We start from the raw sequence: 25,768 nt of genomic DNA on the forward strand, positions 1-25,768 counted from the left end.
CACTGCCACCTCTGCCATTCAGTCAAGGAGAGTGAACAAAGGATAGTTTGGAGTCGTGTAGGGCCGCCAGACTGGCAGTGTAAGAGGTAGAAATCCAGGTTTCATTGATAGCAAGAGGTTCTAGGGGAGGAGAGCTGGCATGAAAGTTGTCAGTGATAAGGTTTTGCGCATACAGACTGGCATTCCAGAGTGCAATGTTCAGTTGATGAGGTAAGGAAGAGTAGAGAAGTTGAGTCTCAGAGGAAGAGAGGCGTGATGGATAGGTGTTAGTGGAGGTATGGTTCTCTCGTTGGCTTTGTTTGTTGGAAGGAGGTGGAAGAGAGATGGAGTAGTGGGGGTTTCGGGTTGTGAGTTTAATAATAGGGATAGGAAAGGGTGACGCTTTAGCATGATGGGAAAACGTGTAGGCAGAGGTGAGTAGGAGGAGCAGCAGGAGGAACAGGAGTCAATGTGTTATAGGGGAGTAGCACGGAGTGGAGAGACAGCACAGTAATTAGTAAGCTTGTGCTATTCACAGGTGGTGCAACAGGGAGAAAAGCAAAGGCTCATAGGTGAAGAGGCAAATAGGCTGGCCAAGGGCTGGTCTTAACATGGCCCCGTAGGATGTTGTGGGGTGAGGTGGGGTGAGGTAGGGAAAATGGAGGAAGAGGACAGTGGAAAGGAAGTGATGTTCAATCCGAGCTTTGAAGAAATCCACAGTCCGGCTGGCTTTAATTGTGATGTGCAGTGGATTCCAGTGGATATGGATGAGTAGAATAAAATAGTGGAAGTTAGAGGAGGCACAGTGGGTGCCTGGGACGGTGAGGATGAGTGCAGAAGAGGAGCAGAAGGAACAAGATGTTGAGTAGACAGTGATACAGTCAGCGAAGTACTGAAGAGCAAGGCCATTGATAGCTTTGTAGACTAGGATAAGCAACGTGAAAAGGGAGCTCTTTTGCATGGAGAGCAAACCAGCATGGTGTCAGTGGGTAGAAATGAAGGAGGATCTGGGTAGGTTGTAGAGAGGTCGGGTAGCGAACTTGAGGGCTTTGTCTAGATTGAGGAAGGAGTAAGGAGTAAGGTCAAAGAGTAGAGTACAGTTTTTATGCACAATACTGGAGATTTTAGTTTTTACAGAGTGGTGAGTAAGAAATTGAGGTTAATACGAGCAGGAGTGGTGGTGGCAGTGATGAATTATTGCAGACGGAAGGTCACCATTAAAGAAAACCACAAGGTTGCAAACTTTGGGCAAGGGGCCAAGAAGGTTAGGCAGGAAGCAAATAGAAGAGGGGAAGGGATGGGATGGACGCGTTGCAAGCTTTGAGAAAGATGACTTCTGTTTTTGAAGAGTACAAAATGAGGCAACAGAAAGACGGCTGGTAATCCGTTACAAGATTTCTGGGGTGAAGGAAAGAAAGGAGAAAAAGATGTGAGCATCATCAGCAAAGAGGTAAAAGTGAAAGGAAGAGAGAAGTCTTCCTAGGGCAGAGCTATAGATGGTGAAGAGCAGAGGTCCATGGACTGTTCCTTAGGTGGGGGGCGGAGTTTAAGGTTTTTGAGTCCCAGATTTTAAAGGAGCGATCTCCCATGTATGAGGCAATCCAGGTGATAACAGATTTTCAAAACCCAAGGTCCTGGAGAGTGAGGACGTGAGAGGAGAAGTTGACAGCATCGAAAGTGACAGTGAGGACCAAGAGGATGAGTGTTGACGAGGGTTTAGGGTGGTGAGCATCAGCGAGACAGTTAGAGACATTCACTAGTGCAGTTTCGGTGCACTGTTTACTATGGAAGCCAGATCAAAGTGGATCTCCAAGGCCATTATCCTGAATGTACTCAGTGATCCGGATGATGACCACCCGCTCAAGGATCTTTAAAAAATGGGGAAGAAAAACTGGGCAAAAGTTCATTGATACATTTGGGTCAGCAGAGGGTTTCTTAAAAAGGGGTAGGACAGTTGCAGATTTGAAGGTGGCAGGTAGTCCATTAGAGGCAGAGGTGTGACCCAGGCAAGAACGCCTGTATTGGCGTGTTTTAGGGGATACCAATGCTGCACACATTTCATGTCTTACCTCCACTAGCTGTATGGCGTCCTCGGTGTCCCCAATCTCAGAGGTAGAAACGGAAGGGTAATTGGAGTCCGATTCCAAGCTGCTTTGATTGGATGGGTTCCTCCTGTGGCCTGGAGTCTGCTGTAAATTAAACATCAATAACAAGTTATACAGCATGTACAAAGCCTAATAAATGAACAGTTATTTATCTTTGTTAAAGCTTAGAAGATATGAAACAGTCTTCTTCCATGAGGTGATGTTGCAAAGCTGTGCTTTGTTGTGTTTTTTTTTTTTTGCAACCCTACAGCAACAAGCATGAATGAACCTCTTCCCTGATACCAAAAACATTCACTCACATTACAAAATAGTGTTTCTATTAAAATATATGACATTTATAAATGTGGTTATTACTAAGAAAAATGGAATGTGTCCACAACACAGATGATAGGAAACAAAAGGTGGGAACACATGAATGTTCAACTGCATTGTGATGAAATGTGGGTGTCCCTGCAAAAAAGCTGCAGGCCGGAGACCTTAAGGTGTGACCAACATCTATAAAACTGCGAACCAAACCCTGGGGGGTTTGCCGGCATTTAATTACCACGTTGTCCATCTTCCTTGTCACTGTCTTTATACCTGAGAGAGTGACAATGAATATATCCCGCCTTGAGGCAGGCATCCAAACTGTACTTTCCTGTTTATTAATGTTCCTGCTCCTTCAGGAAGGAGAGTATAAGGTGCACCGCGGTCCTTCAATCGTCCTAGTTTGCTTGGCTTTAGCCGGCAGGTGCCTGGGGTGCAGATAGTGCTGCCCACTGTTGCCTATCTATTGGCTGATTTCTTTATATCCTTTTTTTGTGCTGTGACAAGGTCTGCTGCCTACCCTGGCAAGTGGATGCTGGGATCGCCTAGGGAGCTGGGCGCCATCACAAGCTGCATGATCCTGGGCCCTGGGGTGATGTGGGCAGGATTCCCTGGCTTGCCCAACCCTGTCGCGCTCAGGGGCGCAGCAGCTCACACTAGGGCACCGTCATAGGGATGGTAGAAGAGATGCCACAAGCAACAATACAGAGATAGCAGAAATACAGGTTGTCACTTTAAGGGGGATATATACTGGGAAAATATGCCTGGTTGATCATAAGTCCCCTTGTACAAATATTCTTGTAAGCAAATCTCCATAGGATCATAGGAGAAGTGTTCAATGAGGCGAGGGTTATTGGCAGCAGCAAGGAATGCGCGGTGAGAGGTACACCCGTTTTCTATGGGCACACTGTGTATGGAATCCAACATGGTGGACAACTCTCTTGTAGGCTCGATCCACCATGCTGGTGTGGGCTCGCCATACTGTGTTTTCATTTAAACAGACATGTCTTTTTTCTCAATCCACCAAACAACTGCCAGGAATAATAATTGTATCCAGGTGCACACAATCAAGATACGCCCTACTCACTGTGTCGGAAGAGAGGCCCATATAAGCCAGGTGGTCATAAGGCCATGTGTTGGTGCTTAGAGAAGGTGAGTGTTTGGAGATGGTTGGTGCCAGGAGATGCTGAGAGAAGGCAGGAGGCTGGAGTTTGGAGAAGGAGTAAGGAGAATGTGGCAAGAGAAGCTAAGGGGAAGGTGGAGAAAAGATTTGAGCGGGGAGGCGAGAGGAAGAGTAAGAACTGGTGGAGAAGGTGTGAGGAGAAGAAGTAAGAAAGAGGTGGAGAGAAGAATGGATGATGTGGTGAAAGGAAGAACTGAGTAGATGAGGAGAAGAACTGAGGAGAATGTGCAGTAGCGAGCTCAAGTGAATAGGGTGGAGAGAAGAAATTAGTGGGAGAAGAGAGCAAAGTAGGATGGTAGTAGTAGCTCAGAAAGAGCTGAAGAGTAGAACTGTGGTGCAGACGAGTTGAGGAGCAGGTGGAGTAAAATGTTATGGAGGAGATGGAGGGTCACGAGCATCCCAAGCCTATGTGGTGTGTGAGGAGGAGGGGAGGAGGAACAAGTATGTGGTAAAGTGTCAAAGAGGCGCGACTGGAGTTAATAGGCATTGCGGTCACAGAGCGGTCTTTCTAAATCAATCTTTTTTTTCTTTTTTTTAAAAGGGTCTTTTGACCTAATACCTAAGATTTAGTTGCCCATTCTATCCACAGTTGAGCTCTCTTTCTCCCTATGTACGTTCCTTAGATAAACCATCGTTGAACTTTATGTCTTTAGATGTGTCCTTTATATCAGTGACTTTGTGGCAGATGATGTCAGAATGGGGATTCCCGATGGCCAGCGCAGAAACATACCCAAAACATGTAGTAACTGCCATGAGAGTAGTGCGAACGAACCGGCCCAGCTATGCTTCGGTCTAGCGTTATCTCCGAATCTGCTGGATTTGACCTGTATAGCAGTGATGAGCTGGGTCTTGATTTGTGGGTATCGGTAATGGACAGAGATATTCAGGGAATAGTTATGGTCCTGCTCTGCAACAATGGGTCTGAAATATTTGCAGAGGAGGACCATGTAGCCCAGTTTATCTGTGAGGTGCACCTACCTACACAACTACAGAAGAATACTGATTGCCGACCAATGAGAGAGTGAAAAAGGATGTGGGTTATCCATGTTATAGAAAACAAGGGTTTTTCTGATGCAGGGTAAGGGCTAAGCGACACCATGGAACACACTCCAAAAATGCTGCCCCATGCCCAAATTTGCTAACGCCCGGGCTCCGATCTTTCATTTAGGTCAGTCTTTGAGCAGGTGATCTCCACAGTAGGAGGCAAGGATAAAACCAATCCATGCTTTTGGTACATTCTGCTGCGACTGCCGCCCATGCCGGGCGCCGCAGCTTCTGGGGTTGTTTCTTTGCTTTCGAACACAAGAGGCACCGGCAGAGTTACCCGCAAGTGTTCCTGGGGTCTGGGTCACATCGTGCCTATGTCACGACGTGGCCTTCAAGGCTCGAGTCACGTGACCGCTTTCCTGGCCTGCAGCGTCTCGGTTCGCTGGCAACCACTGCTGCCGGTGACTCAGGTACTATTTAAGGCTGCCTGTCCCTCAATTCAGTGCTTCTTATCGTTCTCATGGTCAGGTCTGCACCTGTGCCTCTCCATGGTGTTTGGGATCTTTCTCCTTACTCTCTTATCAGCCAACCTTGTCCCAATTCGGCTTCCTATAATCTAGCAAACTCTTTCTTCCTGCCCTATTTGCTTCGTCCCTATTTGTTTCTTCCAGTCTCCCTTTCCTCCTGCTTGGGTCTCGTTCCTTTTTCTTTTCAGTGCCTTTCTTGTCTGTCAGTGTATGGCTCTTCTGTCAGACCATCGTCATCAACAGCACTTCCCAGTCCAGCGGGACCCCTGTGGTTCTGCTGCCTTTGCACAATGTTCATTCCGGGAAGCGGCTCAGCCGATGGTGTGGGGAAACCGGTCCCTGACCCTGCCCTGGTTAACATCAGCTTGGGACAGAAGCGGGCTGGGTCTCCTGCCTCATAGACCCCGGTTCATCCTGGATGACTTGCGACCCGGTGCCTCCAAGAAGAAACGGAAAGGATCATCACAGCCAGGACATTGTAAACAATGCCCCAGTGATCAAGCCCTTAACAGTTTTATAGAACGAAAACGACTCTTGTATAGAGTTGAAAATAAAAGGGGAAATGGAAAATCAGTTACTAATTACTAGTACCACCCCCATTTAGAAAGGCTGTTCTCGATCTGGCGAGATGTTTTAGTTGGCGAGACTCCAAGGGGTTACGAAAACCCAAGATCATATCATCAGTATTTTTGTTTTGGCCCAGCATATATACAAATAAATACTGTGGTCCTTGTGAAATGTACATTGAGGCCGTTACAAATGGGGAAAGAGTGCTATATAAATACCCAAATACAATACACTACAACACAAATGTACCAAAAGACCTCTCAGGGGACTGTGGAAGAATTCTGCTATAACCACTAGCAATTATGGCTGTACCCATCTCGAGGCTGGTGATGGACATCGTGGGAGAGCCAGAAATATCTATATCATAGTGGAAGTGGATTATTGCTACCCAATATGCAGAGGAATTTTACCATAAAACCAGCACTACTAAATAGATGATTAAACATTTGGTCTCTTATATCTCTAGGGTAGGGCTTCCTAATGAAATATTGTGGCATGTTTATGGCAATATTCCTGGCTTAATGTATTAATTTTCTCCTTGTACAGGCCCTTAAAACCTCCATATGTTGACCCCAAATAAATGGAGCAACTCTGTCCGACTAGGAAAGTCTCCTGGAACAACTGGTCAATACAAACGCCAGGCACTGGGGTGAGCTGTTTCCTTGGGTCTTGTTCCCAGTGAAGAAGACCACCCCCAGCGTCCACTCGATTTTCTCCCTTTCAGCTGGGATGTGGGGTATATGGAATAGTACCTTGGGATGTTCTGCAAATACTCAAAACAGGTTGAGGAGGCTGGGAAGACACCTGCCAGCACACACTCGGTATGTCCGTACCCCCAGGGATAGACTCCGATTGTTGATAGAAAGTCAAACCTAAAGGCTAGTCATGGAAACCAGAAGAGCCTCCATGATAGACAGACACGCTTGAGAAGGCTGCATGTTGGAGATCACATGTTGGTACGCCTTCCTACATCAGAAAACAAACGCCTGGTCAAGTGTCATGGACCATAAAGAATTGCAGAAGTAGCAGGATAGCAGGTGGAAAACTGTCCAGGTCTCCCACCTCATTAGACATACAGTTACCATTAGTATATGCCTAGAGTGAATTTAGTCCATCTGCTGCAGTTTATGCCAGTCCAGGAGATCCACATTCTATTCCATTGTTGGGCCACACTAGGCATTATGTCTCTCCTATGTATCTTTGAGCCTTGTACTTGGACGAATTGTGCTTGTACTGCCGTCTCTACGCTCAAGAAGTCACTTTAATTTATTTTTGTATGCTCCATTTGCAATGAGGGCACTTACCATCAGTTTACAGTGGGATATGGCGTTTTTTTTGCCATTTACCTTTGAATTACTTGACTTTGCAATCAGGTCACCCTTGTTTTGCTGCACCATGGCGGCACTGAGTACATGGCCTCTCTTTATCCGGGGAGGTTGTACCTGCATGCTAATCCCGCTTGCGTACTCATTGAACGGCACTTTGTCTCTTTTTTTTAACACGGGCCTGCCTTGAAACTCTCACGCACACGCAACACGTCATTACGTGTTCATTGGGGCCACGTGATGTGTCCCCTCCCACGTGATTCATGTCCAGAGTAGAGACGTATTTAGTGGGCTGCCGACATACGGACTATGCAGCTTGAACACTGCGTTCTGCAGCTGGGCTGTTTCCATTAACTTCAGCTGCCCACGCCACTCCTGATGCGATTTCTAAGTAAGTACGTGTGCATTTCAACTGCTGTTTTCGATGTGCACACACTTTGCCCTCAGCCGTATCCTTACGTTCGCACGTGTACATAGTTCTAGCTGCAGCTGAGTTGTACAAAGATTTTTGTCCCACTCAGCTCGCAGAACCATAGGTCCTCCTTGTTTATGCACCTAGGTCTGTTTCTTTCCTGCTTGATTTGCGCCAGCAGCCAGCTAATTTCTACTTTTTAATCAGTTTCATCTCCAGGCACACGGCATTTTAGCAGTGTGATTGTTAGCCCTGGCTCGTATGTGGTACTGCGACCCACCAGGCTGGCACACAGCTACATGTCATCACGCTTTAATTAGTTTGCAACAAGGCTTATTGCCTCTCGTGGCAGGAGTGCTCCTGCACTTTTTAACTTTGCATGGCTTTATTGGTGTGTTCTTAGCCCTACTTTGACGAATGTGTTCTAGGCTAACATCATTCTTTGCTTGACAGTACATCAGGCGTACTTCCGCTGACACGACTCTTTCCGCTGCATTATCATCCAGGAGGCTACCCCATCATATTTATTATTGGAGGGGGCCACCAAGAGCAGCGTTACGCTAATTACAGGTAACAATTGGCCGCTTTCATTAGGTTCTGTTGGCTAATGCAGTTATCCCTCTGGGTTTATGTGTGTTCCAATTGTTTTTCCACCCTTGACTAGTCACAGTTCCATTGGCGGTATGACCCCAGCATACGACCCTTCTTTTCCATCCTGCATGCTAATGGCTACTTATACAAGGTTTGTTTAACTTATCACATTACAGCATGCTTCTTCTCTTGTCATTCATTTGGTCATGGCATTTTTTCTGCTGTTTGAGGGCTTTTTTGGTGGTCTATGACTGTTTTATCTTGACCCTCCGTCCTACATGGTCCTCCCAATTTCTGTTATTATTTTTTACACTCTCGGGGTCGGTTGCCTCGCCTCTGGCTTTTCAAATAAAACTCTGCCACTGGGGTCGTTCTTATTTAGGTATACTTCCCCAGCACAAATGTTTAGTTTTATTGGTCTGTTACAGGTGGCACATGGTGGTTGTACACAATCTATTGTTGAGTTCAGTTTATGAGATGGGACACTGCTGCATATTTATGCAGTAATGCTCTTCTCTTGCAGCCTCTCGCCTTGTATCTCCTGATGAAGACGTTGTCCATTATACACTCTACGTCGAAACCGGTTGAGCTTACTCTTTAGGGATGTGATCTACATAACATTCTTTTTCTCAGATCCACCCTTGTGATAGATTGTTTTTAATGAGTTCTATTGCTGTATGTCAAATACATTTTAAACATTAAAATAATTAAACGGGATGTGATGAATGTTTGTCCCACTCCCAATTGGCAATCAATGTTAATCAATTTAGTCATTTTTAGCCATTGTTGGTTGGTTGAATGTCACTATGTATGATGTATGGTTTGGATGCTGCACTATGAATGTCTGTTGAGATGGATTAATTTTAGCCAAGTATTTTGTTCACCCATGTTTTCGTGTTATGTGATTAATTGATGTTCATCAAAGTAATATGTCATTAATTGACTTTTTCGAATTTTTTGTATCATGGTAAATAAAAACATTTTGATACTTTTGTAAGCAACACAGTTTTGCTCTCTGGACATTTCTTCAGTTTCTCGCAGGTCTCCCACATCAACTGCTTAAATGCTTGGAAGAATCAGGATGAACCTGAAGTGATTACAAATGCACTAGGTCATTGCACCCGCCGATAGAGAAACCTGCAATGTTACAGAAGACGGTACAAGCAGGCATGAAATCAGGTGGGGGAGTGGGGTGAATATCTAAACCACTTCCGGAGGGCCTGCAAGACATGGCTATTACCCCCAGCAGCCCGAGGAACCCTGCCCTCATGAGTTAGTCAACCACTTCAGGTAGGCCAGGTCAGCAATGACCTTTCATTTAATTACCAAAGAACGGGAAGAATAATCTAATAATCTTCAGCAGACCGCAGGAGAGAGTCCACGCCACATCTACGAAGCCAAGAAGCCATTCAGCGCACACCGGTATGTAACACACGCCATGCTTATGTAAGCTAGCCGATGGCAAGGCCACACATCTGCACACATCTGCATTCATGCACCATTCCCACTGACACATCGCACAACGCCTCTGCCATTAGAATGCAGCTATCCCCCACATGACAAAAATGTGGCCTAGCTTGACACATAATAGGCCTCATTATGAGTATGCTGGTCCGGAATTAACATGCCAGTAATTACGTTTACAGGCATGCTTCCGACCAGCATTCTCCAAGTTTGTGGCTGGGGATCCTGACTTGGCAGGGGGTAAGTCAGACACCCCACTGGCAGAAAACAGCTGGTATTATAATACCGGCAATTCCCCTCATAGAGTCCTGTGGGACTCCATGGAATGGGGAATTCCCACACTTCCCGCCACTTGCAACCTGATGGTAATCCCGGCAGACCAAGAGGCCGGATTTACCGGCGGGATACCACCAAACTTAAAATGAGGCTGAATGAGTCTATTACTCTTGCCTACACTCTTGGCAAGTTCAAAGCACCCATCCACTTGCAGTATGATATGGGTAGCTAGTGGGTACCTGGTCACCCCTACCCAACTTCTCATTGGCTAAAATGCACACACGCATTCTAAACTCCTCTGATCAATTTTCCCAAACCTTGAACTATATTCCCCCCGAGGGCGTTAACCTACAGTGCCATACCAATGGGATAAAGGCACTATAAAAATGACAAATTACATTACATTACCTTACTTCCAAAATATTTTCGGCGGAAAATCCTTGCAAAGCAATCAGTGTTTGACTTTAATGACTGCCTGAGGTGAGATGGATAGCAGTGCAAGAAGAGGTCTAGAAATGTTTGGAGCTGGTTATCATCGAACCTTCAATAGGTCATGATTGTGCCTAACGACCTCACCGAGCGTATACTAGAGCAAATCTTGAGGCAATTGTTATTTACAGTATGCCATAGGAAGACCACAAGCGACACCTCTACTTGGTGACCTAAGCCTACGGGAGGCGGGCCTAAGATAGTCCAGAGAAGTGCCATCTTTCTCTAATCCCTCTGAAATATTTGGGCTATAAAGTGATAAGAGGCACTGCATAGCCACTGGAAGCCATTGTTTAAGTCATGCCTAAAATCTCTGAACCAATGACAAGAATGACCTGCAGGCCTTCCTCGGACTGGTAGTCTACTACAGACGCTTCATCACAAACTTCTCAACCCTCGCAGGACCCCGGACAGACCCGTTTAAGGATTCCAAATTCAACAGGATGAGCTGGATCGAGAGTGTGGATGAGGCTTTCAGAGAGTTTAATCACTCCCTAGGTCATCAAGCCCAGCTCAGATTTCAAGGATCCTTCTATTCTGAAAATGAATGTCACTCGAGTGGGTCTGGGCACCATCTAATCCTAAGTGTCCCAAGGGATAGAACAGCTAATTAGCTTTAGAAAGCCTTTTTCACGGGAAAGAAATGATCCCCCCCAAAAAAAACTGGAACGTCTGGCCTTCAAGTGAGCCATAGAACCCCTCAAGTATTATATGACTGGCAGAAAATGTCAACTATCAGCACCTACTTATCTGGCTTTGAAAGACCAAATGCACCAGTCTCAGGGTGATGAGGGGGTTTCTATGCATCCTGCAACAGTCCATAGGTAGGAATGGCTGCTAAACAATGTCAATTACCTGGGCTGCTCCCCCTGATTCTCCTGTGATGGGGGTGATATAGGACTAAGACCCCCTACCTAAAGTGCCAAGTGGATGGTGGGGTCATCAAGGTGACTTGGTGCTGCCACCGGCTGCATTATGCTAGACCCGGGGTTGTGTTGCGAGGGTCCCCCAGCTACCCAAATCATACCACACACAGGGGGCAACAGCTAGCCACATTGCACCCCCAGAAGGACCACGGAAGTGGTGCCACTAATAGCAATATGGCAATGCCAGACATACAGGCGGCCCCATTACTGCGTGCATTCACCTAAATAATAGGCCTGGTAGACTAGAGCATAGTTCCAATACATAGTAAAGCAAGCACTGTCCCCCTGCATCATCGGAAAGCCTTGCAGGGATGAACTGGGAACCAACTGTAACCCTGGAAATACATGTCAATGCAACAAAGCCTAACCCATCTAGATTGGGGCGGAGAGTTTCTCCCACAAGACAATTTGGAAAAACGGGTCCAAATAGTGAATTGCAAACTTTAGAACTCATTTTACTTCAAAGCAATGGGTAGGAATAGCAGAGATGGAAAAAGGGGCGAGGTGCTAGCGAGAGGGTAAGTAGAGCAAACAAACAGGGCCCAAACACAGAGGAGGTCCTTAGTGCAGAGGCCCACCGGGAACCTCCAGAGTTTGCTGTAGGTCAGTCCACCCCTGATGGCTGAGCTTCTTGCAGGAGAAGCGTTACGCAAGGTGAGCTTTGCAGGCACCAGCAAGGGACGTGGCACGAGGAACATGAATGCCCATGCATGTGCGCGCCACATGTGCAATTCAGAATGACCGATATACTCCTCGTAGGCTCGGTCCTCAGACCTGCGGTGGCTTGTGGTCCTGCTGTTTCAATTAAACAGGCAAATCTCTTTGCCACAATCCACCAGTCACCTGCCAGGGACAATTGGGGTGACCAGTTGCACACAATAACGCTACATCGGACTGAGGGGGTGGGAGCAGATACCCATATACGCTGAGTGTCCAAAGGGCAGGTGGGGGTGTTTGGAGATGGAAAGTGCTCAGAGCGGTTGGCGGCAGGAGAGTGGAGAGGCTGAGGGAAAGCTGTGTTGGGTGAAGTGAAGGAGAAAGTAGAAAAGGAAGAGAACGAGAGAGAAGGAGGCTAAAGGGAGAGGTACGGGGGAGGAGGAGGATGCAGGGAGAGGAATGCAGAAGGTCAGAGAGAAACTGAGAAAGTAATGGAGCGGAGAGCTAAAGAGGGAATGGAGAGACCAACTGAGAAGGAGAGGAGAACTAAGAGTAAGGAGGAGAAAAGAAGAGTTAAGGAGGAGTTGGAGAGAGACATTGAGGCGAGAGCGGGAAACATGCTCCCCAGGGTTTCCGGGTGTGTGAGCAGGAGGGGAGGAGATACACTCATGTGGCAAAGCATTGAGGAGGCTTGACAGGATTTTACAGACAGTGGATTCTGCAGGTACTAAAGTAAGGGTAGGATCAGCTGGGGTTCAGAACTCTCCACTTGGGTCTGAGGTCCTGAGTGAGCTGGGTATCATGAGATAGCATGGTCTTTTCTCTGTAAGGCTAATGATTCTTAAATATCTACTGTGTTGCTTGAAACATCCTCATTCATAAGGACAGTGACGAGATAGAGTAGGACCTGGTGTAATGAAGATTACTTCTAAGTGATCAGGGCATTGCATTTTACTTGCCCTCCGGCATGGCACAAGAATTGATTCGCTGTTTTTTCAGCAGCTGGTGGGAATCCCTGCTGGGCTATTCTGTTACGCTCCACGCACCTCTTTAAGCTCAGACGCACTCAAGGGAGCTGGGTAACACTACAGCGGAATCTTTACATAAGTGTCTGTCCATTGCCTTTTCCTCCCGTGGAACCGGCATTGTGGTGAGAGTGAACAGTGGAATTGGAAAGGGGATAGAGGCAAAATGGTCCAGCCATGGGACGAGAAAGACATCGAAGGGAGTAAGTGTGGAGAGGGAGGCGTGGGAGGGAGGAACGGGGACAAAATGGGGGACTGGCTAGCAAGGAGTGAGCAGGGGCAACAGGGAGAAGGTGTGCCAATGTTGGAATCCTGCAAGGACACAGGAGCCAAGGCTACATTGGCAAATAGTTCCCAGAAGCCATGGATCCTTCTTCTTTAGCTTTTCGGGATTTCAATACTCTTTCCCAGTTGCTAATTCCACATAGTCTATTGAATTGTCTTTTACAGATATTCTTCCTTTGTTGAGTGATTTCCTTGTTTCAGAGTGGAACACACTACAGTGTTTCTTATATCTATCAGGTTCCTTTGCTATGTGGTTTTGCACTTGGTTCGTAGTAGGGTAGTGTAATTTATACGAATACTACTTTGTCTCTTGGAAGTCTGCCATGTAGAAAGCATTGTATATTAGTGTTATTTTTTGTTACTGTTAAAAGTGCAATCAGCAGTGGGTGTACAGATCATTTGGGGTGGTGATATGAACTATATTTTGGACCCCGCCGTGGACAGGACCGGCTCTGCCCGCAGACCCTTAGCGAGCGCAGCGCGCAGGCTCTTGTCACACTGCAAGTCACTTGACATCCTGGACAGTTGGAGAGCTCTTCATCCGCTAACGCGGGAATACACATATTATTCATCGGTGCACGACAGCTCTTCTAGAATTGACCTGATCCTATTGTCGGGCCAACTGATTGGCGGGGTTTCAGATATTCGTATACTTGCACGTACTCTGTCTGATCATTCACCGGTCCTACTGACTGTCAATATGGGTATTCTAGCTCCCACCATTAATACTTGCCGCTTTAAATCGGCCGCCCTGCAGGACATTGTCTTCAGGGCTGACATTCTGTCAGATATCCAGTCCTACTTTGAATTCAACTCACCACAGGACACCACCCGGGGGATCCTTTGGGACGCCTTCAAGGTTTTCATTAGGGGGGCAGCCATTTCTAGGGAGTCCGGGGTCCTCAAGTCCATAAGGGCCTCCCTGTCACGCTCCGAAGCCAAACTGCGAGATCTTGAGCGGGCCCACCCTGCCTCTGTTGACCCTGTCATCCTTTCCCAGATAAGTGAGGAACTCAAGTTTTTCAACGAGCAGGCCATCAGGGAGGTGCAGTACTTTAGCCAACCTCAGGCGGCGCGGAAATACGGTGAGGGGGACAGACCTGGCAAAACACCGGCCGCCTTGGCCAGGGGGGAGTGGGGCCTAGCCCAAATCACTTGCGTCAAAGATAACAACGGGTTGACCCAGTGGTCTGACCAGCACATTTTGGAGATCTTTACAGACTTTTACTCTGAACTGTACTCGCAACCCCCCGAACATGGCGAATCCCAGATGTGTGAGCTTCTCGCCCAGATCCCCACCACTATCGTCTCCCATGCTACAAGGGAACAGTTGGACTCCCCCTTTACCCTGAATGAAATAGTAGAGGCCATCTCCAGCCTCCCGAAGGGGAAAGCACCGGGCCCCGACGGGCTTACGGCTGAATTCTTTCAGGAGCATGTAGCCATACTGGGCCCTGAACTGCTCGAGGTTTGGAACGAATCCCTGCGCCTGGGCTCTCTTCCCCCATCTCTACGCGAGGCTGTCATCACGGTTCTCCTTAAGCCTGGCAAGCCGCCTGATGAATGTGGTTCATATCGCCCCCTCTCACTTATGAACCTGGATACGAAGATCTTCGCCAGGGTGATTGCCAATCGCTTTCTCCCGGTTATGCCTTACATGGTACATGAGGACCAATCCGGTTTTGTCCCTGGCAGATCCACATCACACAATATTCGACGGCTTCTCAACGTGATGGCCCGCATTGACCAGAATGTGAGTGCGGTGGCGGTTACCTTGGATGCCCAGAAGGCTTTTGACATGGTTTCCTGGAAATACATGTGGCTGGTCCTGGAGACCATGGGCATTGGTCCTGGGATGATCTCGTACATCAGATTATTATACACCTCCCCGGTTGCCAGAGTTCGCGTTAATTCTCAAACTTCTGCTCTGTTTCCTCTCTTTCGGGGCACCCGTCAGGGCTGCCCATTCTCCCCAATTCTGTTTGCTCTTGCCATTGAGCCTATGGCAGACTTCATCAGGGAACGGCACATGCGCAGAGGGATACGTCTTCAGGGCACCCCCGAAATTGTCTCCCTGTACGCTGACGACGTCCTGCTGTTCGTCAGGGACCCAGATTCCCACCTTGACCCTCTCCTCCGGGACATCACTCGCATCGGGACATTCTCAGGCTTCACTATAAATTACACCAAGTCCGAACTTTTCCCCCTCACGCACTCCACACATCAGCCGGCCACTGAGTTCCCGCTCCGGTGGTCTCCCAACGGGATCAAATATCTGGGGGTTCATATGTCCTTGACTAGGGAGGCTCTTTTGACTGACAACTATGTGGCAGTGGCGGCACTGGCCGAAGCCAAACTGGAGCGCTGGCGCTCTCTTCCCTTATCACTAGCCGGGCGGCTGTCACTGGTCAAGATGATACTGCTCCCTAAGTTTTTGTACACGTTTACTAATGTTCCCATCTGGCCTGGAAGGAGGTACTTCACTGATCTACACAAGCTGTGTGCTCAGTTCTTGTGGCACTCTGGCGCTGTGCGGAAAAAGTGGGGCGCTCTGACTCTTCCCTACGACAGGGGCGGGTTCACGGCCCCTGACTTGATGAGCTATTGGACCGCAGCGCAGGCACAATTTGCCACGTATTGGTACCCTGGTCCTCCTTCTCGCCCGCATGTCAAGCTTGAAACCCTTGCTGCCTCCGGTGCTAATATTATGTCCCTACTCTTACATCGGAGATATGAGCCTGACTCTCCCATAGACCCTGTCCAGGCCACCTTACTGGCCTGGAGGCGGATATTCGCTGCAGGCTCCGAAGCTCACCCTTACTACAAATGGCTCCCCGCATGGCAGGTCCCCGGATTGGAACCCACGAATGACACAGCCCTGGCACGGCACTTGCGGGATCTGGGTTATCTGGCCCTTACTGACTTCTACCCGGATGGGGTATTCATAACGCCACAGACGTGGAAGCCAGCCCACTCGGGCTCACCACTTGAGCTACTACAGTATTATCGACTCCGTGCAGCGTTCCGGGCGGCTTGGCCCATGTTCCCCAGCGAACCCCCAGACCACCCGCCAACTCCGGGGGGGCGCGTGGAGTGGTCTCATCATTGTACAAACTCCTGCTCACCGCTTCAGCACCACCGCCCTCCAAGGCGAGAGAGGACTGGGCCTCTGAACTGGGGGTTGTCATTTCAGAACAATTGTGGGGTAAAATGTGCTCCCACACCAGTAGGGTCTCCCTTAATTTTCGACATCGCACTATACAGTACAAATTGCTGAATAGGCTATACTTTACCCCACGCAGACTTTCCAAATTCGCCCACTCCGACACGCGACTTTGCCCCCGTTGCGGGGCGGAGGATGCAGGTCATCTCCACATGTTCTGGGATTGCCCTAACCTGGCCCCATTCTGGGACGAGATTATTAAGACCATGTCCGGTCTCTGCGATGCAGTGCTCGAGCCTGATCCGTTGGGGGTGTTGTTTGGTCTATGGGTTGATAAGGGCGCCAGAGGGGAGGCCAAACTGCTAAACGTATGTTGCGCAATTGCTAAAAAATGTATCCTTCAAAACTGGAACTGTTCGGCCCCTCCTACCTTCCAGAAATGGCTAAATCTAGTGACCTGGTCCCGTAACTGTGAGGAGGACTACATCACTACCCTTCCAGGCCGGTCCCGGGCCAAAAACATTTGGACTGCCTTCAACAGCTACCTTAACGGCCTCGACGCTGCCCCTTTGGCGGACAGCTCGCCCTAGGCCCCACTTCTGTATATTGTGCTCCCTAATACGTTACTCAGCCGATCTCTGTCTGACAATGTATATTGTTGTTTGTGAACATTCCTGTGCAATGTACCTTGTTATGCTTGAAGACTATACTCTCGACCTGTTGTGTGTGTATGTCAACTACCACTGCCAGCAAAAAATAAAAGTTTAAAAAAAAAAAAAAGTGCAATCAGCTAGAAGTAATTCTGTTCAGTGTACACTATAAACTGGCCTGTGCCAGGTTGTTTAGCATACAGTGTTAATAATAATGACAGCAACCACTTTTTATAGAGAGTACGCTAGAGGCTGAGTTGTCGGGTTGCTCCCTCGTGGCAACCCTGCTTGCAAGCCATGGTTCTTTCACAGTACCGTCAACTGTCTGGGGAGGATAGCTCAGCTGCAACGTGCTCGCGTTGGAAGCAAAACGACACAGAGCAACACAGGTTCGATCCCTGGGTCCGTGCTTAGAAACCTCTGGGTATTAAGCGCGTTATAAATAACCAATTACAATACACAATAGATTGTAATGTTTCTGCATCCCTACCTGGGGTTAAACAACAAAATGAATGCAAATCCTTTCTAATGAATATATTTGAATATATTCTTGTCCAACTGATGTATGAGGCGTCTTTTGAATTTGTGATCAGGAGGCCTGGGTTCCAATGCTGGATGTTTCGCATCACTAAATTTGTGTGAGGTGGGACAGAGGCCTTTTCTAGTTGGTGCCTCGGCCCATTTAACTGGCAAAATTGGGTTTGCATAAGTGACCATTATAAGAAATGCTACATAAAAACAAAACTGCCATCATGCTCTGTCTGGAGCCTTTTGTTGTGGTTGCCTCCATGCTAACCTGTAGACTGAATAATGAGGTGCAAGATTAGCAAATCAAACACTGGGGGGACTGAAAGTACCCCGACAAGTGTTCCATAATCTGAGCAGGCTAAAAGGCTGGGGTTTATGACATCCTGCGCCATTTGACCACTGGGGGAGGGCTTTAACAGGTCTTATTGGCCCAACATGTATGGGTTTGAAGCTGAGGGGCTGAGGGGTTAAAGCAAATATAAGGGGTTATAAACAACTGTTAGAGCCCCCCACCCCCATGCCTGTAATGCCATCATAATACACCGTCACATACGCCATCATAATATAGAAAAAACACCAAAAACGGTTGAAAAGACAAACGGTTGGAAGAGTTGCGTGGACCTTGGAATGGACATTGTCAAGATATCATGTCTGGAGATGCTTAGCATCGGCGCAGAAGCTTGGGAGAGAAGAAGCAGCGTTGATTGGTCAATAAGGCTTGCGTTCTGATCGCCCTGAGTGGTTGTCACTGATCTCCCTGCTGCTAATGAATCTTATCATGAAATTCTGCAAGTAATGCCATGATCCTGACGAAGCTCTGCTCGCACGTGCGCGAGACGCGCTACCCCTGGTTTGATACGCGCAGGCGCTACGCAGAGATAGGGATGATAGGAAGAGCCGTACAGGGGTGGGCTGGCCTGGCCTACAGGGATCTCTGGAGTTTTCCTGGCGGGCCTCTCTTGTGTCGATACCCTAGCTTTCTGGTCCTCTTACCCGCTCTCCCAAGTACCCTGCCTTCTCCCATCACTCCTCATCCCCGGCATTCCTGGGTTGCGTTTAACTACTTGTTTGCACACATTTTCCCCCCCGCAATCCTTACTTAGAGGAGTTGGGTCTGCCTGCGCAGTGTACAACGGGCTACTTTGAAAAACATTTCCAGTGACACCCATGGGCCCCAGTCCATCCCTGAAGCCATAAACGAATGTGTTTTGTACTTGAACTTTTCCCACTGTTCTGACGAAAAAGCAGGGTTTAATTGAAAATGATCAGGATTGAAGTTATGATTTTTGCAGTAGTGTTCGGACTGCCACCCCCGCTTTGGAATGTAGTTTTGTACTGATTTATTTTGATTGGACCCCGCCTCTCCCATCATAGTCCGTGGTCCATTTGTCAGGAATTAGTGGCCTAGCACTTGTAGACTCGCGTAAACCTTTAGGAACACGCTTCTACCGTGTCAACCTCGGGATTTCGTGATTTTCTGGATGGGCGTGGGGGATTATCTTGAGGGTGTGTTATGATTGCAACAGCTGCACAGAAATCTGTGCAGCCACCTTTCTGATGCAGCCCTTCTGCACTGCGTATTGTCAGTAACGAAGCGCCAAGAAGCAAACAAGTTATACGCCGAGGCGCTCTGCAAGTGCACCCAAACATGGGCTTCTTACTCGGGCGCTTACTGGTGCCCGCGGAGAGAAGAGTCTCGGTAGAGCTCAGAAAGGAGAGTGGAGGCGGGGTTCTGTTCTCGACACCCGGTACTAGCCATGATCGAATAATTCGTGTACCTCTGTTCTACTCAATATATCGCCTCACGTTACTGAGCAACATATTTCGAAGAAGCAATACTGCCCTCTTGTGGCCAGTAAAATCTGGTGGGCTGCACTTCTAGGTTTTGTCTTCCAGTCATGACAATATATTTCTCTTATAATAACCATAAGCACAAGTCGCAACGTCAATCAGAATGCCTGGAATGCGGTCAAGCATTTTAGTTATTGGACTCATTAAACAAATACATTCGGACTGTAAAATCGGACCTACAGCCAACACGGCCAACAATACTTTGCATTTGACCACAACCTGCTAACAGACGGCCCGACACTGAGAGGTTTAACTATCATTTAGGACAGGAGTCTGCAACCTTGGCCTGTCCAGGTGCGCTGGACTACAACTCCCATCAGCCCCTAGCAAGCAAAGTCAATAGTTTGAGATCATGAAGATCATAGTCCAAAACATGTCAAGGGCCACAGGACGGCCTGGGCAAACGTAGGGGGTAATAGCATGAATCAAATTGCAGCTAATCAATAACATTAGTTATTCTTCCTTACCCCTTTATGTGATCCTTTGGGGAGGGGTGGGGTGTCGGGGACTACGGCCTCTCATCACTAGGATGATGTTCACTAACTCGGGTTATTGACTGGATCCGCAGTCATTAATGCTATATTTAAAACCGTCCTTCGTTTGTTATGGAGGCTTCAGACCCATTCACAGACACTCTTTTTTTTTTAACACCCGATGCCCACTAAGGATTGCAACTAGATACTGTAGTGTCACTGTTGGCGAACTGCTCCAAAGGGACTGCTTTGCACGCATAATGCGTTCTTATTATTACAAACGCACTGCAGACCAAGGGCCCGATCCATGGAGTTTATTGCACGGTTCAAAGTGACTTTGCACTGCTGAAAAGTGACTTTGCACTGCCCACACAAACCCTGATTCATGCAACTGTGCAGGCGTCTTTTTGCAGTGCAATATACGTGCAAAGTCATTTTATACTGCACAAATGACTTTGCACGGACTTTGCAGTGAAAAAATAGACTTTGTACAGTTCCATTAATCAGGGATTCTGCCGGCAGTGCAAAGTGACTTTGAACCGTGCAAAAAATTCCACGAATCGGGCCCAAAATGGACATTCACTACATCCAACACAGATATAGTGAAAATGCCAATTTACTTAGCGATGTACAAACTAAGCCCACTCTGAAAATCTGGTGATGCATGCCAAGAACCTGCCAAACTGTAGAAGACCAGATAACCAATAAGGGGCAAATAAATTCAGCCGATCCCCAGATCACCAACATTTTCACTATCATCGAGATCATATGGTTTGAAAGTGCTTAAGAGATCCAGCTGACAGATTCAGTTTCCTGCTGATGAAATGTTGCTGTAAACAGTCGCTTGGAGCCTGGGGGCAGGCCCTTTCCTGCCTGCACAGACTCACAGCAAACACATGTGTAAACTTAATGGAACATGCCAGAACCTTTCCCAGTACTATGGTCTTTTCAAAGGTCCATGTCTGTTATGAATTTCCTATATTACATTACCACCCTGGGGGGGGGCAGCCAATCAGGTGGCTAGGAACCCGGGCTTGAGCCGCTGGTGAAAGTCTGCGTTCCATACCACCTGACAGCTGTTTCCCCTGCCGCCATCTCCCTCCGTCCCAGCGTACATTTTTTTATCCCCCTCAACTCTTATTTCGGCTGCGGCAGCACTTGCCGTAGCGGCACCTTCCCCTTTACTCCCGACGTCCGTTATGGAAAGGGAAGAGTAGCTCCGTACAGAGCACGCCTTCCCTTTCCATGGTGGTCATCTTGGAACAGTATACTGTAAATGAGTCCCGTCCCAGCCCATGGGACGGATACTAATGGCCTTATGTACCCGTTCCACGGGCATCCCTGGGGGTAATGGCCCAGGGTTTACGTTAACTGCTCTCGCTAGGCTCGGGCAGTTTGCTCTGGCCCTGGAATGTTACCCCCTGGTGATGCCTGTGGAACGGGTACATACAGCCATAATATAAACCTCAATAATACTTAATGTATCCTCCTCCACATACTGAAAAGCAGCTGTGGGCATGCCTGAGTTGTGATTGACTCTGCCAGCCTGGCTTACAATAGGCCACCATACATTTCCTAATTATATCCGCTTCACATGGATAAAAGGCTGAGTTGTTCTTCCCCAAAATTAAACCGGGGACCTGCAGGTTACCCATCATTCTCTGCAGTAGGTGCATTCATCTACTGAGATATCTTACCTTAGAGTTTAATATTCTGTTCTATCTCGATAACATTCATAGATGCAAAGAACGCAGTTTCTTCTTGCTACACCCCCTACACAGACTCAGCCACACCCCTCCCTTTACGCAAACATCTCTGTCTCTTCGTGCAGCCTTTGAAGTTGTGTGTATCTTTTTTCCCCCATGAGTCAACACAAATCCCTCAAACCTCTGCTGAATTTGCCTGACGATTGATGGCCCTGAAAGAAGATTCGGACAGGTTCAGGGTGGAAGAAAAATCAGTGGGGACCCACAAACCTACCCCATCCTCACTAGGAGATACTAGGTAGCCTGTGGATGACTTTTGAGAACATTCTCCCAGGCCTACAGATAACCGCCCTAGTCACATTGCCAGAAATTCTATGGAGGGGGAATCTGGATGTCTTCCCCGATAGCAATGTTCAAATTGTGACTCGGTCAGATGGTGACCATGTGCCAAGACCTGGTCCCTTCATTGGAACCATCAGCAACACGCTGCATTCTGGGAAACCCGCAGGGTGCCTTCTATACGGAGGAGGTGGCCAACCAGGAAGGTTCATGCACTGATTGCTCTGAGGATAAAGGCAATGCCACCATGGATATTGGACATCTGGTTCAGCTGACCAAAACAAACGTTACAGGATTGTGTTCAGGTAACACGAGAAGCCCTTAGGACCCTCTGCCTCCGAGCCCCAGGTGGTGGGACAGTGAATGTAAGTGGAGAATGAGAGGAAAGAATCAGGAGAGACATTGGACTCTCAGGAGGAAGTTGAAAGATGTGGCCAGGTGTGAGAGGGCAGCATCTCTTTTACTGGTCATTCCCAAATTACTGAAACTACGGGGACCCATCTTAGAACACGCAAGACTTCAAGAGTTCCTGGGCCAGTCTCAATTCCCACTATTACCGTTAAAACGCACGCTGCTTGGTGGCAAGACATTCTGACCGCTCGTCACAGCACATTTGCCACCTTTTGCGCTGTGCCTAGATCATGAAAAGCTAGACTAAGCATGCCTTCCTATAACAAAGAGAGAATGTATTTATTTATTTATTTATTGGATAGTTGTAAAGAGCCTATACAACAAATGGCGTTTCAAGGCGCCACTAGGCCTTGTGACATTTGGATCGTGCAAGTGCCATGGGGGGGTAGTGGCGGTCTGGGCTAAAGCCAAGTGCTAAGGTGGGAAGGGAAAAGGGTGAAGGGGCGAAGTGCAAGTGCTAAGGGGAGGCCAGCGGGCAAGTGCAGATAAGTGTAGGGAAGATGGGTTGGACTGGGTGGGGGGGGGACCTGGGGCTCTGTAGTACTCAGAGGGAACCAGGCAGCCCGTCAATGAGACAGAAGGTGTTGGGATGGGGAGGGTGAAGGAGGAGGAGAAAAAGAGGCCCCGGAGGAGCTTCCGGAACTTAAGGAGATCCGGTTCAAGTCTGATGGGGTAGGGGGACTATTCCAGAGGGAGGCTCCTGCGGAGAAGAGAGATCTACCCCCAACTCTTTGCTTAGCGAGGCATCTACCTCTTCCAATGATAAGGTGCTTTCTCTACGCGGCACCTCCTGTTGTTTGCAATTAAAGCCATAGAAAGGGCTGGGTGATCGCCGAGGGTTTGCTTTCCTTCAGCCAAGCAGGTTGTGAAGAAGGCTGTAACACTAATGCCCTGTCTCTCTGCCTTTCAGGATCTGAGGCAATGATCTAGAGTGGACCCTTACTTTACTGCGCTTTCATTGGTCTCACTAATGCCACTGACCATGCAAATAGATCCTTCTTATGCAGCAAATCTCAACACATGCTTGGAGCACTCCACAGGGTGCCCTGACTTTGATCATTGCCTTATATTGTTATGTGTGGGTGGGAGTCAGGATCGCAAGGGTGTATCTCAGCCCCTTTACTCTATACGTCACACGTTGCAGACGCGGGCTCCATTTTCAGTGAGAGCTATTCCTTTGCCCCCACAAGCTGGGTTGCAAAGATACTCATTACCTATCCTATGCTGATGACACAGAATTATTTAATCATGCCGCGATTGCATTACAGAGCGCATTGAGCAGATACATTGAAAGCTGCAAAATAAATTCCTTATTCATTATTTATGTGAATGAAAATACGCTGCTTCAAATATGCCCTAGAAAATTGTGAAATTGATATGGCAAAATATTATACCTATCTATTCCCTGGGCTTCCCAGGACCCTTACTTGGAAATCCTATAAAAATGCCAGGGTGGACTGATAAGGAATTTGGTGGGTTTGTGGTTTGCCCCCTTTATTAAAGTCCATCAGGGAAAGATTGACCACGCCTTAGGTTTTGGGGCGCGTGTGTGGTTTCCGTGTAACAGCTGGGAGCCAGATCATACTGAGGGCAGGCTCTGGAGCAGATCCAACTGGCGGCTGGGAGCCAGATGATACTCAGGGCAGGCTCTGGAGCAGATCCCACTGGCGGCTGGGAGCCAGTTGAGGGCAGGCTCTGGAGCAGATCCCACTGGCGGCTGGGAGCCAGATGATACTCAGGGCAGGCTCTGGAGCAGATCCCACTGGCAGCTGGGAGCCAGATGATACTCAGGGCAGGCTCTGGAGCAGATCCCATTGGCGGCTGGGAGCCAGATGATACTCAGGGCAGGCTCTGGAGCAGATCCCACTGGCGGCTGGGAGCCAGTTGAGGGCAGGCTCTGGAGCAGATCCCACTGGCGGCTGGGAGCCAGATGATACTCAGGGCAGGCTCTGGAGCAGATCCCACTGGCGGCTGGGAGCCAGATGATACTCAGGGCAGGCTCTGGAGCAGATTCCACTGGCGGCTGGGAACCAGATCGTGCTGAGGGCAGGCTCTGGAGCAGATCCCACTGGCGGCTGGGAGTCAGATCGTGCTGAGGGCAGGCTCTGGAGCAGATCCCACTGGCGGCTGGGAGCCAGATCGAGCTGAGGGCAGGCTCTGGAGCAGATCCCACTGGCGGCTGGGAGTCAGATCGTGCTGAGGGCAGGTTCTGGAGCAGATCCTACTGGCGGCTGGGAGCCAGATCATGCTGCGGGCAGGCTCTGGAGCAGATCCCACTGGCGGCTGGGAGCCAGATGATACTCAGGGCAGGCTCTGGAGCAGATCCCACTGGCGGCTGGGAGCCAGATGATACTCAGGGCAAGCTCTGAGTAGATCCCACTGGCGGCTGGGAGTCAGATCGTGCTGAGGGCAGGTTCTGGAGCAGATCCTACTGGCGGCTGGGAGCCAGATCATGCTGCGGGCAGGCTCTGGAGAAGATCCCACTGGCGGCTGGGAGCCAGATGATACTCAGGGCAGGCTCTGGAGCAGATTCCACTGGCGGCTGGGAACCAGATCGTGCTGAGGGCAGGCTCTGGAGCAGATTCCACTGGCGGCTGGGAGCCAGATCGAGCTGAGGGCAGGCTCTGGAGCAGATCCCACTGGCGGCTGGGAGTCAGATCGTGCTGAGGGCAGGTTCTGGAGCAGATCCTACTGGCGGCTGGGAGCCAGATCATGCTGCGGGCAGGCTCTGGAGCAGATCCCACTGGCGGCTGGGAGCCAGATGATACTCAGGGCAAGCTCTGAGTAGATCCCACTGGTGGCTTTCATCAGAACCAGATTGGCCTTCATTCCCTCTTTGTTACGTCCTTCGCATCACTGTCTCATTTCCTCTTCATGCTAAACTTCCTTGATCATACATCTTAGAATGACTGCAGTTGCCCATGCTTATCTTGGGGCCCTAGATGTATTCATTGTGGCACACACTGAAGACTCTGGAGGCGAGGTACATGCCAGGCTGTAGGCCAATCAGCAGTCGCTCCAGAGAACAGGACCTCTGCAGTCGCCATCAATCCTCCATGTTCTCTCTCCTTGATCTGAGTGGGGTTCATGGAGCAGCCCTGCACTGACATCACCTGTGTCCTATGAGCTCACATTCCTTATCACGCGCACCTCAGCTAGACTAACATGCATGAGATGCAGCATGGCCTTCCCTCTCATATCCCCAGAACACAATGAATGCCCGCCCCTGGCGCTTGGATAAAAAAGACGGACTGAGGTGGTGGTCAGGAAGGAAGGGCAGAGCAGGGATTTCCCAGTGAACATTCCTAGGGTGGGGGAAACCCAATGAGGCAATATCCGAACAGAGGAGGGCAGCACTACAGTTGGCCACCTCCACACAGGCACCCATGTGAGCCAGCTAATCATGCACCCCCCTGAGCATGTGGCAGTGCAATATCCAGAGTGGTGAGACACTGCAACCTTTCCATAAGATGACTCATCATTTTATAGCTGCCATTTGACTTGCCCTCTTCTGCTTGAAACATACACAGAAGGCTTTTGCAT

At 48.7% G+C, this 25,768-nt stretch overlaps 1 protein-coding gene across 4 annotated transcripts in view; it reads right to left on the reverse strand.

Moving 5' to 3' along the window:
- MYO5B (myosin VB) overlaps window positions 1-25,768 on the reverse strand; it is a 1,432,615-nt gene that overhangs the window by 213,526 nt on the left and 1,193,321 nt on the right. For all 4 annotated transcript variants that reach the window (XM_069626964.1, XM_069626962.1, XM_069626965.1 and 1 more), the window contains exon 25: window positions 2,049-2,168. In XM_069626964.1, coding sequence (XP_069483065.1) covers window positions 2,049-2,168 — 120 coding nt within the window. The remainder of the gene's footprint in view (window positions 1-2,048; window positions 2,169-25,768) is intronic.

This window comes from Ambystoma mexicanum, chromosome 6p (assembly GCF_040938575.1).
Source record: "Ambystoma mexicanum isolate Mex_15411 chromosome 6p, UKY_AmexF1_1, whole genome shotgun sequence".
NCBI classification, from domain to species: Eukaryota; Metazoa; Chordata; class Amphibia; order Caudata; family Ambystomatidae; genus Ambystoma; species Ambystoma mexicanum.